The sequence below is a fragment of the Salvelinus fontinalis genome, chromosome 2 (genome assembly GCF_029448725.1).
Source record: "Salvelinus fontinalis isolate EN_2023a chromosome 2, ASM2944872v1, whole genome shotgun sequence".
NCBI classification, from domain to species: Eukaryota; Metazoa; Chordata; class Actinopteri; order Salmoniformes; family Salmonidae; genus Salvelinus; species Salvelinus fontinalis.
In genome coordinates this window covers 67160141-67178789 of record NC_074666.1, presented here as the reverse complement: position 1 = coordinate 67178789, position 18649 = coordinate 67160141, and the positions used below count along the sequence as shown (strand labels likewise).

Genomic DNA, 18649 nt, shown 5'->3' with positions numbered 1-18649 from the left:
ACCATTTTCATCAGCTAATGTCACTTTTTGTGAATTTTGTAATAAAAAAGCACACAAGGCTTTATAATTCATAAAAGGTCATGTTAACTGACTGATTTTATTTCATAGAACAAAACGTATATTATCTCCTAAGCCTGTGTTAACTTCAGGGTTCTGATCTAGAAGCACGGTTTTGACTGCTCCTACAGTTTTGCATCGGTACTACAGTTTAACTGATGCCCCGGCCCAAAAAGACGATTTCCATACATAGATTTCCACAAAGAGAAGTCAGATTAGAAAATTCCTAATAAGACACTTTAGTCATCGCCTTTGTGCACTAAACATCCATTGACTTATTCAAATAATTGTCGCTGAGGCCAATTGTTTTTCATCACTCACAGGCGAAGATATTACAATTTTATATTTATCCAATGTCTGACATGTTTTTGGATGACTTGATGACGTCGTCCCTTCTCGCGCTGCTCTCTGTGCGCGCTGAGTGCTAGTGCGCATGTAATATTGGTCCGTCTAAAGCGGACGCTGGGTTGGCCCAGTGTCGCCTGGGTTAGGGGAGGGTTTGGCCGGCTGGGATGTCCTTGTCGCATCGCGCTCTAGTGACTCCTTGTGGCGGCCGGGCGCATCCAGCTGTACGGTGTTTCCTCCGACATATCAGTGCGGCTGTCTTCCGGGTTAAGCGAGCAGTGTGTCAAGAAGCAGTGCGGCTTGGCAGTGTCGTGTTTCGGAGGACTCTCCCGAGTCCGTACGGGAGTTGCAGCGATGGAACAAGACTAGAAAAGGCCAATATCGGCGGATATATCGGCCCGACTGATTATCAGTCGTTCTCTAGTTGTAACAGGATCCCCCGTTCCTATTCACATAGGCGGAAAGATGTGGTTTGAGTTGGAACCGCCGCAGAATGGAATCAGGCACGCAAACTGTCAGTCTGGCACAATAACTCTCTCAAACACACACACACAGTCCTTTTCAGTAGCTAATAACCATCAAGTTTCACTTCCCCAGCATTCTTGCTTATTTAGTCTATTTTCTGCTTTTTAGTAACCCGGCAAGGATGGGTGATGGATATTAGAGCTGCTTTGGTATGGGCGTACGACATGCTTGTATGGAATTCAATGCTGGAGTCGGTATCCCACGGCTCCTGACAATAGGGCACAATGAAGTGAACACTGAAGTACTGTCATCTGAGCCCTGATATGCTCTTTCACATTCACTGTCTCTACTTTACTCAGGTCTACTTCCAATGCCACGTCTCCTATAAACGTCTGTGTGTGTATCTATGTGCTTATTACCTCTTGCACTGTTGACCAGGAAAGGAAAAAATAGTAATGTGCCTCTGTCGCTGCGTTGTACAGGGTAGCGACGGACCACAATGTGGACAACACTACAGCCATCCTGCGTGACTGGCTCGTCAAGGTCCAAAAACTGTACCACTATGTGGAGTGGAGGCCGCAGGAGGAGCCCACGTGAGTTCCTCTCATGTTCACTTCATAAACTGTGTGTGTTTTTGTATCTGTCTCATTTATACTGGAGAGGTAACACTTTATATTACATTTATAAGTCATTTATAGATGATTAATATGTGAGTTATAAACTACATATGAACTATGTATAAACCCTTAACATCCTCCTTAAAGACACCTTAATGTACAGTGTCACCGGAGAGGCACCTTAATGTAAAGTGTTACGGAGAGGCACCTTAATGTAAAGTGTTACGGGAGAGGCACATTAATGTAAAGTGTTACGGCGAGGCACATTAATGTAAAGTGTTACGGAGAGGCACCTTAATGTAAAGTGTTACGGAGAGGCACATTAATGTAAAGTGTTACGGAGAGGCACCTTAATGTAAAGTGTTACGGGAGAGGCACATTAATGTAAAGTGTTACGGCGAGGCACATTAATGTAAAGTGTTACGGAGAGGCACCTTAATGTAAAGTGTTACGGAGAGGCACCTTAATGTAAAGTGTTACGGCGAGGCACATTAATGTAAAGTGTTACGGAGAGGCACCTTAATGTAAAGTGTTACGGAGAGGCACCTTAATGTAAAGTGTTACGGGAGAGGCACATTAATGTAAAGTGTTACGGCGAGGCACATTAATGTAAAGTGTTACGGGAGAGGCACCTTAATGTAAAGTGTTACGGAGAGGCACCTTAATGTAAAGTGTTACGGAGAGGCACATTCATGTAAAGTGTTACGGAGAGGCACCTTAATGTAAAGTGTTACGGAGAGGCACATTAATGTAAAGTGTTACGGAGAGGCACATTAATGTAAAGTGTTACGGGAGAAGGCACATTAATGTAAAGTGTTACGGAGAAGCACCTTGATGTAAAGTGTTACGGAGAGGCACATTAATGTAAAGTGTTACGGAGAGGCACCTTAATGTAAAGTGTTACGGAGAGGCACCTTGCTGTAAATTGTTCCCAGAGAGGATGTACTGCATGTCCTGTTTGTTTATGTTTGTCACTCAGAGAGTACCAGGATGCAGACAGCCCGAAGCAGTGGACCAACCTCCGCTATGCACACGTGATGAAGCTACGGCAGGCAGCACTGGACTCCGCAAGAGACATGTGGGCAGACTACTTCATGGTACTTCTTTCTCCAGTCTCCATGACGGCCCCACCCTCTTTTACAGATAAACCGGGTGCGTCCCGAACGGCACCCTATTCCCTACATAGTGTGTAGGGAATAGGGTGCCATTTGAGGCGCTGTCAAGTCTTTCTCCACGACGACCCGCCCTATTTTACGGAGGCGCAGAGTTCTCCTTATAAGAACAATAACGCAGTAAGAGAGCAGCAGGAGTCATGTTTTGCTGTCTCACTTCTGGTTTAGAGGAAACCAATTCATCTGGCTTGGTGTTACTATGTACCATTCTGTAACAAACCTGGCTGAATCTTAAATATGACAGCTTTGAGTTCTATTCGTGCACCCCAAAGCATGAACACGTTGTCCAGGACTCGCAGGGGTATAATTTTGGGACGGAGTGAAAACACAGATGAGGACGTTTTGTTCTTGAAATGTGCCTTTTGTCGTCAGTAATGTTGTGCAATTAAAGCTGGGTTAAAATAGAGCAGCTAAAGTTTATGAAGGAAAACAAATACTATTTGAACCCAGGTCTGTGGCCAATACTGCCTCTTCATTCTAACACTGATTCTGGTGGCTGGACTTAGGCTACAATGACATCCATTGTTCAAAGTGTCACTAGAGAGGATTGGCATTGCAGAGTGATGTTTAAAGCGTGAAGTGGATTAAGTGTCTCACTGTTCCCTCTCCCCGTTCTATCACACTCTCACACACACACACTCACACCCTCTTCCACTCTCCCCTGTCGAGGTGGCGGACTGTGATAACCTATTGACCAATCCTAATGTACTGTGGAAGCTCATCAAGGAGAAGAAGACCATCGTAGCTCCCATGTTAGAGTCCCGTGCAGCCTACTCCAACTTCTGGTGTGGCATGACCTCCCAGGTATGCTACTATGTGTGTGTGTGTGTGTGTGCTTGTGTGCAGGCGTGCGGTCGTGTCCTCCCCAGATACTTTGCATGTGATCATGCATTAAAGTGAGAGCACAATAACATTGATTGAAGCGCCTAGAAGTGCTCATCGTATTCTGAACAGTTCTCCCTCGTCCTCCTCCAGGGTTACTATAAGCGCACCCCGGCCTACATCCCTATGAGAAAGCAGGTGCGTAAAGGATGCTTTGCGGTTCCCATGGTGCACTCCACATTCCTGATTGACTTGAGGAAGGAGGCGTCACGCCAGCTGGCCTTCCACCCCCCTCACCCAGACTACAGCTGGGCCTTCGATGACATCATTGTCTTCGCCTTCTCCGCTCACATGGCAGGTACTGTTAACGTGTCCTCTCTCTTCTCTCCTGTTTAGTAGCTTTCACATACAATACTGCATGATAATGATTTGGTGCACTTCATTGTGTTTGCCCTCTACGCTCGCATGGCAGGTAGGCCTACTGCTGTTATTCTGTTCACATGGCAGGTAGGCCTACTGGTGTTATTCTGTTTTACATGGCAGGTAGGCTTACTGTGGATATTCTGTTTTATATGGCAGGTAGGCCTGCTACTGTTATTCTGTTCACATGGCAGGTAGGCTTACTGTGGTTATTCTGTTTTACATGGCAGGTAGACTTACTGTGGATATTCTGTTTTATATGGCAGGTAGGCTTACTGTGGTTATTCTGTTTTACATGGCAGGTAGACTTACTGTGGATATTCTGTTTTATATGGCAGGTAGGCTTACTGTGGTTATTCTGTTTTACATGGCAGGTAGGCCTACTGCTGTTATTCTGTTCACATGGCAGGTAGGCTTACTGTGGTTATTCTGTTTTACATGGCAGGTAGGCCTGCTACTGTTATTCTGTTAACATGGCAGGTAGGCCTACTGGTGTTATTCTGTTCACTTGGCAGGTAGGCTTACTGCTGTTATTCTCTTCACATGGCAGGTAGGCTTACTGTGGTTTTTCTGTTTTACATGGCAGGTAGGCCTACTGCTGTTATTCTGTTCACAGGGCAGGTAGACCCACTGCTGTTATTCTGTTCACAGGGCAGGTAGACCTACTGCTGTTATTCAGGATTGCTACCTTTTAGATCCGAGTTTTCCACAACAGTAATGAATAAGGTTATATGGACAGGGAGGACCTGATTCTAGATCAGCTCTCTGCCTCCCGCAGGCGCTTTGTGAATAGGCTGAGGCTACGAAAATGTAGATTTCACCCCTGCCCCACCCCCGTCCCGCCCCTCAGGGGACTTCTTTCTCAAATCTAAGGATCAGAAGTCACGTTCTGCACGTGTTTTTTTTTTTGTCGTCTTTTTTTGTGCAAAATTACGGGGGGTTTAACAGACAGTGGTGAGTTTCCAGAGTTAGTTTTTTCTAATTCTATCCATAGACATAGTGTATGCTTTGTGTAAGATATCTTAATTATACTTTTGCATAAATACATAAGTGTCATCTTTTTAAGGATTATATTTTTAGGCGTGACACAAAGAACCTCATCTACAGTGAGACTTGTAGTGTGAATAGCCGTAGCAAAGCAACGTGTAAATGTTTGTAATAACCTTGTCGTTAACAACAAACGTCTCTTCTCCCGCTACACTACTCTTCCTCCGTCTTCCACAGATGTGCAGATGTTCCTATGTAACAGAGAGACTTATGGGTATTTCCCCGTGCCACTGCGAGCCCACAACTCCCTGACAGACGAAGCAGAGAGCTTCCTACATTCCTTGTTGGAGGTCAATGGTGAGTGTTATGTCATATTGTCACAGGTCAAAAGGTAGTCGGCTCTAATGTCCATACTAGCATCCGAATGGGCAAAACTGGTCGAAATGACGTCTTTTTGACGTCTCACTGGGTTACCACTTAGGATGGATGCTCAATACATTGCCTCATTCTAATTGGTAGGCCAGTGTGGATATCGGAACACAGCTGGAAGTTGGAGCTTTTCGTTCTTCTCTAACTTATGTTACTGGTCAGCGTGTGAGTTGTTTCTCATTCCTATCATTTTTCTCCTTTCTCACGTTAGTGCGGAACCCTCATGTGCTGCCCTCGGAGTACATCCCGGCCCCCATAAAGATACAAGATAAACTGGGTTTTGATGAGGTGGGATATGAGCCAGCTCAGAATGTGTTTGCTGAGTTTATTGACCCCTAGCCCCTATGCCCACATTGTCAAACTCTTTCAATGGAGGTTGAGTGTCTGCGGGTTTTCAAGGTCACTGATTAGTTAAGAACGCCCCTTGCGTGGTTGTCTAGCTCTTAATTGGACACAATCGAAAGTAAATGACAAAAACCAGCAGACACTCGACCCTCCATGGAATGAGTTTGACACCTCTGCCCTAGGCACTCCTGAAGATGTGTAAGGATCTAATGGCATTAAGCAGTAAGGCAATTGCTTCACCATGTCTTCTGGTAGGCTCGGAAAGAATTGTCAACACATTTCATATACCAATCCAATTGTTTCCGAGAGTCTAAGGGTAACTGTCGTTTTGAAATTTATCACTAGAATTCAGAATGTCTCTTTTGCACCCTTCAGCTGAAAATGAATCCCTCTGTGGGTGTCATTTGGTATTGCATGTATTGACTCACTACCGTACAGTAAGGCCCATGTATTGCGTGTGTGCAGGTGTTCATGATCAACCTAAAGAAACGGACCGACCGGCGGGATCGCATGCTGAGGACTCTGTACGAGCAAGAGATTGCCTGCAAGGTCATTCAAGCGGTGGACGGCAAGTAAGTTGACCCCTTTTTGAAGGTACTCCTCTCTCTGCACGTCATACACTTCATGTACCATTAAAGGTAGACTCAGTGATGGGACATCATCACACACAGCAGAAGTTGCCTCACTGTTTATAATGTCATGTCGCTAAGTCTTCAAGCGCTCAAAATGACCCTGTTTTTTCTCTCTCCATCTCTATTTGTGTCTCTATTTATCTCTGTCTCTTTATCTCTCACCCCCCCCCCCCCCCCCCCCCCTCTCCTGCCCCTCCCTCTCTCCCCCTCAGAGCGATGAACATCAGTGAGATCAATGCCCTGGGGATCCACATGCTACCAGGCTACAGTGATCCGTATCACGGCAGGCCCCTCACTAAGGGAGAGCTGGGCTGCTTCCTCTCACACTACAACATCTGGAAAGAGGTGAGCCCTGCAGCTGCAGACCAGGGTAGTGTTCAGTATGGACAACATTTTTAGAAACGGTGTGAAACAGGGGAGGTAGTACCTGAACTTGTCCAATAAGAACACATATTTTCATTATTTGTTCAAAAAAGTTTTGCTTCAGTGTGCTCTCCTAATGAATACATTAGGGTTAGGCTCAATTCATCATATTATTGAGAATGCCTCAAATTCTTGAATGGAATTTGAATTGAATTGAATTTGAATTGAAGTAGTAAACCGGATACAGAATTGCAATTCAAATTTGAATGAAAGAAAATAGAATTTCATTCAATGAAATTCAAATGCCTCTTCTATTCTACAGTACATCTTGCACATAAAACATCAAACATGTTGTGATATCCATGCAGGATAAATTCTTAAAATTAATGGCCAAGGAAAACAAAACCTGCATGCGAATAACACTGAAAAAGGACATTGGCCTGTATGCGAATAAGTTATATTTCATTAATCACTGAAACTGTTCAATTTGGGGGAAATACAATATTTCCCAGAATGTATTAGTTTAACCCTCAAGTTGACCCCGAGGCCTTCAAAAAGAAGCAGAAGAAATGAAATGGTTGGTGGAAATATCATTGGCTATTCTAGTGATATAGTCTTTGGTATCTGGAAGTGTGACCTGTCAGATTCAATGAAACTCTCATGTTCTATGATTTCTTTTAATTAAATTAGACTTCACTCAAATTCAACATCCTGTAGGGTGTGGCCTATTCAATTCGAAATTCAACACATGCTGGGATGTGTTTTTCAATGATGTTAAAGGTAATTATGATGCAACTATGATGGTGAAACGATATGGATTACAATTATCATCCTGAATATTAAGGCTATACACACTACATGTTACACACATAGACACTCAACCATGCAAATTGGCAGGGTTATTATTTATTTGGACAACACACATTATAGTCTTACTCTTATACAGACATCGTACACACTCTCACTAAATCACATCCAATATCATACACATCAACCTACTTAGATTTAGTACACACATAATATCTTGTCTCAATTTTTTTTTTTCATCTGTGGCATTGGCTCACAGGCAACAGAATAAAACAAATATTGCTAGAACTTATTTCTTGAATTCTAAATATCAGACATTTGAAAGCTCTAGTTTTGACCTCTGATAGCATTAACTTTACAAGCACTAATTATGGTCAATTTAGACTGAGAATAGTATCTAGTTATGGTAAGGGGTGAAATAAATATAGCCAGTTATAATTGTTAAGTACCTCAATGGACCGTAAAGGAAATCACCCTCAAACTATCCTCACCGTATAAATATTATGGACACATTAGAAATAGTGGATATTTAGAGACTACAAAACCCAGACCTAGTGAGATATACATGGAAGAGACTTAATCAAGCTAGTCGTCTTCATTATTTTCATGTCTCTTTCACTCTTGCAATAAAGGTTAAAAAAGTTTTAATAGCAGACAGAATGCGATAGGATCATCATCTAATTGGCTTTCACATAACTTAATAGAATTTCCACGTGGACGGGGATATTTAATCAAAGTTTACTGGAGAACTACATATTTTTAACTAAGACAAAATCATTTATAACTGAATGTTTCCAGTATAATATAGGTTCAACACATCACATTATTGTTTGGGATACCTTTTAAATGTACCTTCAGCGGTCATTCAAGTCAATAATAAATAGGCCGTTTCTGGCTAAAGAGACAGGACTAACAAGGGAATCCATGAACTAATAGTACAGGTAGATAGCAATAAAAACAATACTACAGAGATACAAAATAAGTTAGAGGAAAAACAAAAAGAAGTAGAGGGACTTATTCAAGAACGATCTAATGTAATCTATTACAAAAATAAAGCAAACTGGATGGAATATGGAGAAAAATGCACAAAATTCTTCCTGAATCTCCAACACGGGAACGCTAACAAAAATAATTTGCAGAAACTCGTTACTGAAGACGGCGTCATCAATGATTCTCCGAATGATATTTTAAAAGAGGAAGCTAAATATTTTAAGCGGATGTTCTCATTTCCGTCTCATCCTCTCCCACTGAATGAAGATTACGGGAAGGAATTCTTTCCAAATAATACAATAATGGAAAATTAACAAATGTACAGAAAGATCAGTGCGAAGGTCAAATTACAGACGAAGAACTTTGAGGCTATTAATTCCTTTCAGTCTGGAAAAACCCCAAGGCTTGTGTTTTGCGGGTTCTATTTAATGAAGCTGCCAGTTGAGGACTTGTGAGGCGTCTGTTTCTCAAACTAGACACTCTAATGTACTTGTCCTCTTGCTCAGTTGTGCACCAGGGCCTCCCACTCCTCTTTATATTCTGGTTAGAGACAATTTGCGCTGTTCTTGTAACGGGTGACGCTCTCCTCATCCTCGGATGAGGTGAGGAGAGAAGGATCCTCAGACCAAAACGCAGGCTTTGGGAAATAAGCCATCTTTATTTAACAACGATGATGGCAACACGAAACGAAACAAAACACTTTCAAACTACAAAACAAGAAAACGACGTTGAACGAAACCTGAACATAAACTTACATAACTAAACATAAACTTACGTACAGGAAACGGACGACATCGAAACGAAACGAAACAAACAAACGCTACAGTCCCATGTGGTACGAACATACATACAGACATAGGAGACAATCACCCACAAACAAACAGTGAGAATGCCCTACCTAAATATGACTCTTAATTAGAGGCAAACGCAAACCACCTGCCTCTAATCAAGAGCCATACCAGGCAAACCGAAACCAACATAGAAACAGATAACATAGAATGCCCACCCAACCTCACGTCCTGACCAACTAACACACAAAAACTAACATAAATAGGTCAGGAACGTGACAGTACCCCCCCCACAAGGTGCGAACTCCGGACGCACCAGCACAAAGTCTAGGGGAGGGTCTGGGTGGGCATCTAACCACGGTGGTGGCTCAGGCTCCGGGCGCGGTTCCCACCCCACCATAATCCATCCTAACTTCCTCCCTCCAAGAATGTCCACCCTCTTTTTTCCCCCACACAATTCTCTTAATAATATATTTAATAAGGATAACACCGGGACAGAGAGATAAATCAAGATAGAGGGATAGATAAGAATATAGAGATAGATGAAGATAGAGAGGGAGATTAGGATAGAGGGGCAACTCCGGACTGAAAGGCAGCTCCGGACAGAGAGACAGCTCTGGACTGATGGGCAGTTCTGGGTATCCAGCCTTTTCAGGCTGAAGGACAGCTCATGGCTGACTGACGAATCTCGATGCTCATGGCTGGCTGACGGCTCTCGACGCTCATGGCAGGCTGACGGCTCTCTATGCTCATGGCAGGCTGACGGCTCTCGACGCTCATGGCAGGCTGACGGCTCTCGACGCTCATGGCGCTCTGACGGCTCTGGCTGCTCATGGCGCTCTGACGGCTCTGGCTGCTCATGGCGCTCTGACGGCTCTGGCTGCTCATGGCGCTCTGACGGCTCTGGCTGCTCATGGCGCTCTGACGGCTCTGGCTGCTCATGGCGCTCTGACGGCTCTGGCTGCTCATGGCTCTCTGACGGCTCTGGCTGCTCATGGCTCGCTGGCGGCTCTGGCAGATCCTGTCTGGTTGGCGGCTCTGGCAGATCCTGTCCGGTTGGCGGCTCTGGCAGATCCTGTCTGGTTGGCGGCTCTGGCAGATCCTGTCTGGTTGGCGGCTCTGGCAGATCCTGTCTGGTTGGCGGCTCTGGCAGATCCTGTCTGGCTGACGGCTCTATCGGCTCCTGTCTGGCTGATGGCTCTAGCGGCTCCTGTCTGGCTGACAGCTCTGTAGGCTCATGGCAGACGGGCGGCTTTGCAGGCTCATGGCAGACGGGCGGCTTTGCAGGCTCCTGGCAGACGGATGGCTCAGACGGCGCTGGGGAGACGGATGGCTCAGATGGCACTGGGGAGACGGATGGCTCAGATGGCGCTGGGGAGACGGATGGCTCAGATGGCGCTGGGGAGACGGATGGCTCAGATGGCGCTGGGGAGACGGATGGCTCTGGCCGGATATGGCGCACTGTAGACCTGGTGCGTGGTGCCAGAACTGGAGGCACCGTGCTAATGACAAGCACCTTCCTACTAGTGCGGGGAGCAGGGACAGGGCACACTGTATTCTCAAAACCTACTCTATCCCTGATGCGTGGTACCGGCACTGGTGACACCGGGCTGAGGACAAGCACATCAGGATTAGTAGGGGGAGAAGATACAGTGGGTTCAGGGCTCTGGAGACGCACTGGTAGCTTAGTGCGTGGGGCCGGAACTGGAGGCACCGGGCTAGATACACGCACTACAGGGAGAGTGCGTGGAGGAGGAACAGGGCTCAGGATACGCACTGGTAGCCTAGTGCGTAGTGTATACACTGTAGGTACTAGGCTGGGGCGGGGAGGTGGTGCCGGAAATACCGGACCGTGGAGGCGTACTGGCTCTCTTGAGCATTGAGCCTGCCCGACCTTACCTGGTTGAATGCTCCCGGTTGCCCGACCAGTGCGGGGAGGTGGAATAACCCGCACCGGCCTATGTAGGCGAACCGGAGAAACCATGCGTAAGGCCGGTGCCATGTATGCCGGCCCGAGGAGACGCACTGGAGACCAGACGCGTTGAGCCGGCCTCATGACACCTGGCTCAATACCCAATCTAGCCCTACCAGTGCGGGGAGGTGGAATAACCCGCACTGGGCTATGCACTCGTACAGGAGACACCGCGCGCTCTACTGCGTAACACGGCGCCTGCCCGTACTCCCGCTCTCCACGGTAAGCCTGGGAAGTGGGCGCAGGTCTCCTACCTGCCCTTGGCCCACTATCTCCTAGCCCCCCCCCAAGAAATTTTTGGGAATTACTTACGGGCTTTTTCGGCTTCCGTGCCAGACGCGTTCCCTCATAGCTCCGGTTCCTCTCCCCGGTAGCCTCTGCTCTCCTCAGTGCCTCCACCTGTTCCCATGGCTTTTCGGGCTTCCAGCCACGTCTCCTTGCTGCCTCCTCAAACCACCGTTCCTGGGCTTTAGCTGCCTCCCTCTCTTCCTGAGAACGGCGATTTTCTCCTGCCTTAGCCCAGGGACCTTCTCCATTCATTATTTGCTCCCATGTCCAGAAATCCTTTCTCTCCTGTCCCTTACTCCGTTTCGTTTTCCCTTGCCGCTTGGTCTTAGCGTGTAGGTGGGTGATTCTGTAACGGGTGACGCTCTCCTCATCCTCGGATGAGGTGAGGAGAGAAGGATCCTCAGACCAAAACGCAGGCTTTGGGAAATAAGCCATCTTTATTTAACAACGATGATGGCAACACGAAACGAAACAAAACACTTTCAAACTACAAAACAAGAAAACGACGTTGAACGAAACCTGAACATAAACTTACATAACTAAACATAAACTTACGTACAGGAAACGGACGACATCGAAACGAAACGAAACAAACAAACGCTACAGTCCCATGTGGTACGAACATACATACAGACATAGGAGACAATCACCCACAAACAAACAGTGAGAATGCCCTACCTAAATATGACTCTTAATTAGAGGCAAACGCAAACCACCTGCCTCTAATCAAGAGCCATACCAGGCAAACCGAAACCAACATAGAAACAGATAACATAGAATGCCCACCCAACCTCACGTCCTGACCAACTAACACACAAAAACTAACATAAATAGGTCAGGAACGTGACAGTTCTGTGAAGGGAGTAGTACCAGATCTTCAGTTTCTTGGCAATTTCTCGCATGAAATAGCCTTAATTTCTGAGAACTAGAATAGACTGATGAGTTTCAGAAGAAAGTTTTTTGTTCCTGGCCATTTTGAGCCTGTAATCAAACCCCAAAATGCTGATGCTCCAGATACTCAACTAGTCTAAAGAAGGACAGTTTTATTTCTTCTTTAGTCAGCACAACAGTTTTCAGCTCTGATAACATAATTGCAAAAGGGTTTTCTAATGATCAATTCGCCTCTTAAAATTATAAACTTGGATTAGCTTACACAACGTGCCATTGGAACACAGGAGTGATGGTTGCTGATAATGGGCCTCTGTGCGCCTATGTAGATATTCCATAGAAAATCTGCTGTTTCCAGCTACAATAGTCATCTACACTGTATTTCTGATCAATTTGATGTTATTTTAATGGCCCAAAAAATTGCTTTTCTTTCAAGAACAAGGACATTTCTAAGTGACCTGGTAGTGTATGAACGGTAGTGTATGTAGTGTATAGGTGGGATAGTCTGAGGGAAGCTGACGGTTGGGATGTGGAATTGGAGACAAGTGGGAGTGAAGTTGCTGGGCGGGAGATTGACCATCATTCTAAGATAAAATTATAAAAAATAAAGTCAAAATAAAACATAATAAAAAGTATGTTTGAATGACTCTGAGGGGCAGTGTTTTTACAGATAATGCCGGTTTGCTTGAGGCTGATGCCTTGCAGGTGTTTGTACACATGTATGTACACACACTCATTCAAATACACACGGACACACACACATGTAAATAGTGCCAGACATGCACTCAAACATACAGTTGTCCTTGCTGTTGTGATTTTAGTTGTCCTTGATGTCCTTTGTTTTTTGCATTGTTGTTTTCTGTTTTCTTTTGTCTTTTTCTTTTTTCTCTTTAGTTAATTTTGGTTGTTGGTGCATTGGGGGGGTTTTTGGGGTGGGAAATGGAATGAATGAAACAAATTATTTATTTATTTTTTCTGTGGGGGGGGGGGGGGGGGCTGTGGGAGGGGTCTCAGATGGTTGAGGGGCAGCTATTGGGGAACTGCGGGGGGATCTTGGAGGGTTCGGGTCCCCGTTTTTTTGGCCTTATGGGAGATCTGTCGACATGCCCTTGAGCAGGGCATTGACCCTGGATACTTCTGTGTGTCGCTCTGAATGGGAATCTGTTGGATGACTGGTGTGGTGTAGTTGTTGAGCAGCTTCACTGCAAGTATATTGTATGTTTTTTGAATCCATATTTATTTTAATTTTTTTTAACTCATGAGTTGAATATGGAGTCAATTCCAAAATTCTGAATTGAGCCCAACCCTGGAACACACCTCTGACTGCCACTCTCAGGTATAGATAGAGTGTACATCCGTTTCTTTGCGTCCTCTGAATGTGACGGTCGCTGTTTTCTCTCTGTCTATCTCTGTGTGTGTTCAGATCGCAGAGCGGGGTCTAAAGAGTTCCCTGGTGATCGAGGACGATCTGCGTTTCGAGGTCTTCTTCAAGCGACGCCTGATGAACCTGATGAGTGAAGTGGAGAGCCAGGGTCTAGACTGGGACCTGATGTGAGTGTTCCATAGACTGTTCCACTCATAGATATACATTCAATTACTGTTGTGTTCTGATGACTGAAGTGGAGAGCCAGGGGCAAGACTGGCACCTGATGTAAGTGTTCCATAGACTGTACATCATCCAATATACACACTGGATATCCTCTATTATAGATCAGTGATTCTCAACCTCTGGTCCGGGGACCGGCATTGGTCCCTGGGATGTCGCTGGCCGATCCCTCAGACACATGATACAGTATTTGGTTAGTTCTTAAGTGTTAATTGTAATGTTAGAAGTCATTTTAAAAGAGTTAAGAACCCCCGTTCTAGCTTGCTGACTCAGCACTTACTGTCTACCCTTCCCATGTGGTGTAAACTTCAACTTCCTCTTTTCCCAACTGTTCTTCCTCCCAGTTATATCGGCAGGAAGAGGATGCAGGTGGACCGCCCTGAGAAGTCCGTGCCCAATATACACAACCTGGTGGAGGCCGACTACTCCTATTGGACGCTGGGCTATATGATGTCATTACAAGGAGCCCAGAAGCTGCTGAGGGCAGAGCCGTTGAAGAGGATATTACCCGTAGATGAGTTCCTCCCTGTCATGTTCAATAAGCACCCTGTGTAAGTTTACCCCTCTCTGTCGCACGCTTTCTCTCTTTGTCTTTCTGTCGCCTGTCTCTTCGGGTAAATCTCAAAAGTATTTTCCTGGATTCCTTGAGTCCTCTCTTCTCGCCTCCTTTTCAAAGTGCAGCAAACGAAGGGAGCATTAGAGGAGAAAGATATTCTCTTCCGAAGCTCCCCTCACCCCCCTTCACGTTTTAAGGAGGTAGCGAGGAGAGAAGATACTTGAGAAAAGACTTGAGATTCACCCCTTTTCACATATTTCTCTTTTCAATGTTTCCCTTGACATCTTTATCTCTTCTCTCTCTTACCTCTCTCTCCAGCTCGGACTACATGGAGCAGTTTGAGGAGCGAGACCTGAAGGCCTTCTCGGCCGAGCCTCTGCTAGTGTTCCCCACTCACTACACAGGAGACGCGGGCTACATCAGCGACACAGAGACCTCCGTGGTGTGGGACAACGAGAAGGTGCGTACGGACTGGGACCGGGCCCGCTCGGGGAAGACACAGGAGCAGGCGGAGATCAGCAGCGAGGCCCAGAACTCTGACGTACTCCAGTCACCTCTGGACAGCACAGCCACACGGGACGAACTATGAGAGGGGAATGGGTGGAGAGGAAGGGGATAGGATTGGCGATTGAGGATAGATAGAGAGAAACGCTGAAGATTAAGAACCACCATGGGTTTATTTTTATTTTTTTTATGTTTTAGCCCCCTTTCTTGGCATCATTGCAGCGACAGAATGTATAGTACATGGGCGCCTGTTTTTGTTTCATTTTTTAACCAAAGAGAACAAGTTAAAGAAAGGGATCGGTTGCGTTCTTTTCGGGGAAAAATTATTCCATTTACTTTTTCATTTCAGAAATATGTTAGACTCTCATTTTTTTGCTGCATTTACTTGACCTAAATACAGGGTGGGATCTGTATGTCAACAGTGATCTGGTTGGACTGTCTATTACATTTCAGTGAAGTGATTGGCCTGTGAACTGGAACTTTGTTTCTGATTGGTCACTACCATGCCTCAAGTGCCTTATAGCCTAGTTCATCATGCCAAAGCTCACAACTGACCTGAGTAGACCTTGTGACCCCTAGAATTTATAAATCATTTATTAATTGTTAATTAACATGTGTGCATGTACTATAACAGTGTACTGTACCAGTCTTTCTGAAAGGACTGGAAAAGACAAGCATCTGCATGCTTTTGGATACGGCTTTAAGATTACCTTTTTCATTTGTTCACTTCCAAACTATAGGTAGACCTGACATCTTTTGCATCAATTAGAGATGTATGCTTGAATGTTCCGTGTGCTGCTTCGCAAACGAGTCCCATCGTTTTACGAAAACCTCACCAAGGAGCTCAAAGTCCTATCCTATGACATATAGATTAATACCAAAACAGTAGTAATTAAAAAAGCAACAGCTCCCAAAGTGAATGACTTGACTACCCGCCCTCCCTGTCAGACCCTAACCATTGAGTTACAGTAGTGCTCTTTATAGCAGTGGAGTACGTCTTTTTAGAAACCAACAGCTCTTAAAGTTAATAACTATGGGTAGAATCCTAACTTCCACTTAAATCAAATCTTCCTAATCTCTTAATTCAATCAATCAAATGTATTTATAAAGCCCTTTTTACATCAGCAGATGTCAGAAAGTGCTATACAGAAACCCAGCCTAAAACCTCAAACAACAAGCAATGCAGATGTAGAAGCACGGTGGCTAGGAAAAACTCCCTAGAAAGGCAGGAACCTAGGAAGAAACCTAGAGCGGAACCAGGCTCTGATGGGTGGCCAGTCCTCTTCTGGCTGTGCCGGGTGGAGATTATAAGAGTACATGGCCATTTTAAGGCCAGATTGTTCTTCAAGATGTTCAAACGTTCATAGATGACCAACAGGGTCAAATAATAATCATAGTGGTTGTAGAGGGTGCAACAGGTCAGTACCTCAAGAGTAAATGTCAGTTGGCTTTTCATAGCCGAGCATTGAGAGGTCGAGACAGCAGGTGCGGGAGAGAGAGAGTCGAAAACAGTAGGTCCGGGACAAGGTAGCACGTCCGGTGAACAGGTCAGGGTTCCATAGCCGCTGGCAGAACAGTTGAAACTGGAGCAGCAGCATGACCAGGTGGACTGGGGACAGCCAGGAGTCATCAGGCCAGGTAGTCAGGCATGATCCTAGGCCTCAGGTTCTCCGGGAGGGGCGAGAGAGAGAGAGTATTAGAGGGAGCATACTTAAATTCACACAGGATACCAGATAAGACAAGAGAATTACACCAGATATAACAGACTGACCCTAGCCCCCCAGCACATAGATTATTGCAGCATCAATGCATCACTACGAGTGAAAATTCAACTTAAGTAGATGTTAGGATTCACCCCTATCCGCCTCCCCTGTCAGTCCATGGCCATTGAGTTACAGTAGAGCTGTTCATAGCAGTGGAGTACTCCTTTCCCCCACCTGCCACCTCTGGTTTGTTTCCAGACTAACGCCTTGTTGCCTTCACACAGAGTTATACGAGGGTCACAGGCGGGAGCGGCCACAGAGACCGCAGTAGACGCCTCACACTTTTGTGGTTGAGGAGGAGCCATGTGAGATATTAAGATTCAGTTGAGATTCACTCATAGTAGTCTAAGAGATTACATTGTCTGTCATAACAGCGTTTTTGTAACCTCATACCAAATAATAAAATATTTTGTTAAAAAAAGAGTAACGATAATTGTGGACTCTATTCCTCCACATGGTCAAATTAGAGATTTCTCTATTTGGCTAGATGTTGCACCACTGAAACCATATCAAAGATATTTGTCTGTCTGTCTGTGATTATAGGGTTGTTGGGTGACAAATTGTCATCTCCCCTCTTATTCTGTGCAACAATTGCAGAGTTCCTTTTTACATGTGCCATAACTCAGTGAACAAACTTTAACCAATATTTAAAAATAACTAACTATAGGATCTCCATGCATTCTACTTACCAGAAAGTTACTAAAAATGGAAGCCTAAAATCAGAGATTTCTAAATCATTTTTTAAAAAGCTTATTAAATATCAGTGGTACTATCAAGAACAGTGTGCGGTTTCCTTTTTCCTTCATCTTGTTCAATTGTTGCCATGCACCTGCAAATAAGATTGCTCAGATGTGCGAGTGCCTTTAGATGCCAAATGGGAATAAGACATATCTGGATTAGACCTAGGCTAGGCCTACTTTGCTTCATGTGTGCTCTATAAAACAGTTATTTTGCTCCCAGTGTGGTGGCCCGCGGAAATTTAACCTTGATAGGCGTTGTGTCCCAAATGTGTTATTTTCAAGTGGTTTATAAATCAAACGTTTTTTAATTTTTTTATCAGAAAAACGATTCAAACCAGGGTCGAGATGACGCAAAGAATGTTGCGACATACAGTAGGAATGTGGTTGGACAAGATGCCTAGCGGAACAAGACTGTACGTAGGGAGGGAAAACCCTAGTTGATAGACCTGAAAACATTGTTCTATGACACGGTTTTACTTCTCAAAGAGATTGAGGATACCAGTCGGAGGATATGAGACAACCGATAACGGCTGAGTGGACTCTGGGCTAGGATGCGCCAAGGACACTGTCTATCCAAACTGACCATTACACACCTCTGAGGGAAATTGATTGATTTCCGAATGGATTTTGTTCTACATTGCATGAAATGGAAGGAATGTTTTTGATTTTAATCAATATAGCCTACCACATTTTGAGCTAGGCTATTTTAATGCGTGTTAGCCAAAGTTTGCCAAATTGTTTTGTGTTGCGTGCCTATATGGAATTTGACAGCTAGAAATGTCTTTGTTGGAGTTGAATATGCGCCAGCCGTGTGGTGTAAAACATACGCCTACTGAACAGGGAGAGAATGATTCTCATTTACCGGGAATGAACACCACACTGATCCCGTGTCAAAACGGTAGTGGTATTCGTAGGATGAAATACTACGATATAACATGGACAGTGTCAAGACTCCGCGCAGTGGCCGAATGTCTGAGACAACTTCGGCTGCTTTTTGAGGACTGTTGCGGTAAGTCAATGGAACATATTTACGACTTTAACAAAAAATGTTTTCTTTGTAGGTCTAATGATTTACAGACAAGACGAATATGAC

General features: G+C 44.9%; 1 protein-coding gene across 1 annotated transcript; it reads left to right on the top strand.

Moving 5' to 3' along the window:
- Positions 1–1349: 1349 nt before the first annotated feature.
- LOC129824016 (procollagen galactosyltransferase 1-like) lies at positions 1350–17239 on the top strand (the record flags this gene model as incomplete). Its single annotated transcript, XM_055883277.1, is given in 11 exon segments — positions 1350–1460; positions 2464–2581; positions 3326–3460; positions 3632–3836; positions 5123–5242; positions 5526–5602; positions 6125–6231; positions 6504–6636; positions 13811–13938; positions 14338–14544; positions 14868–17239. Coding segments are annotated over 11 exon segments (1612 nt in total), but the record flags the coding sequence as incomplete, so codon positions are not given.
- Between the last annotated feature and the right edge of the window lie 1410 nt (positions 17240–18649).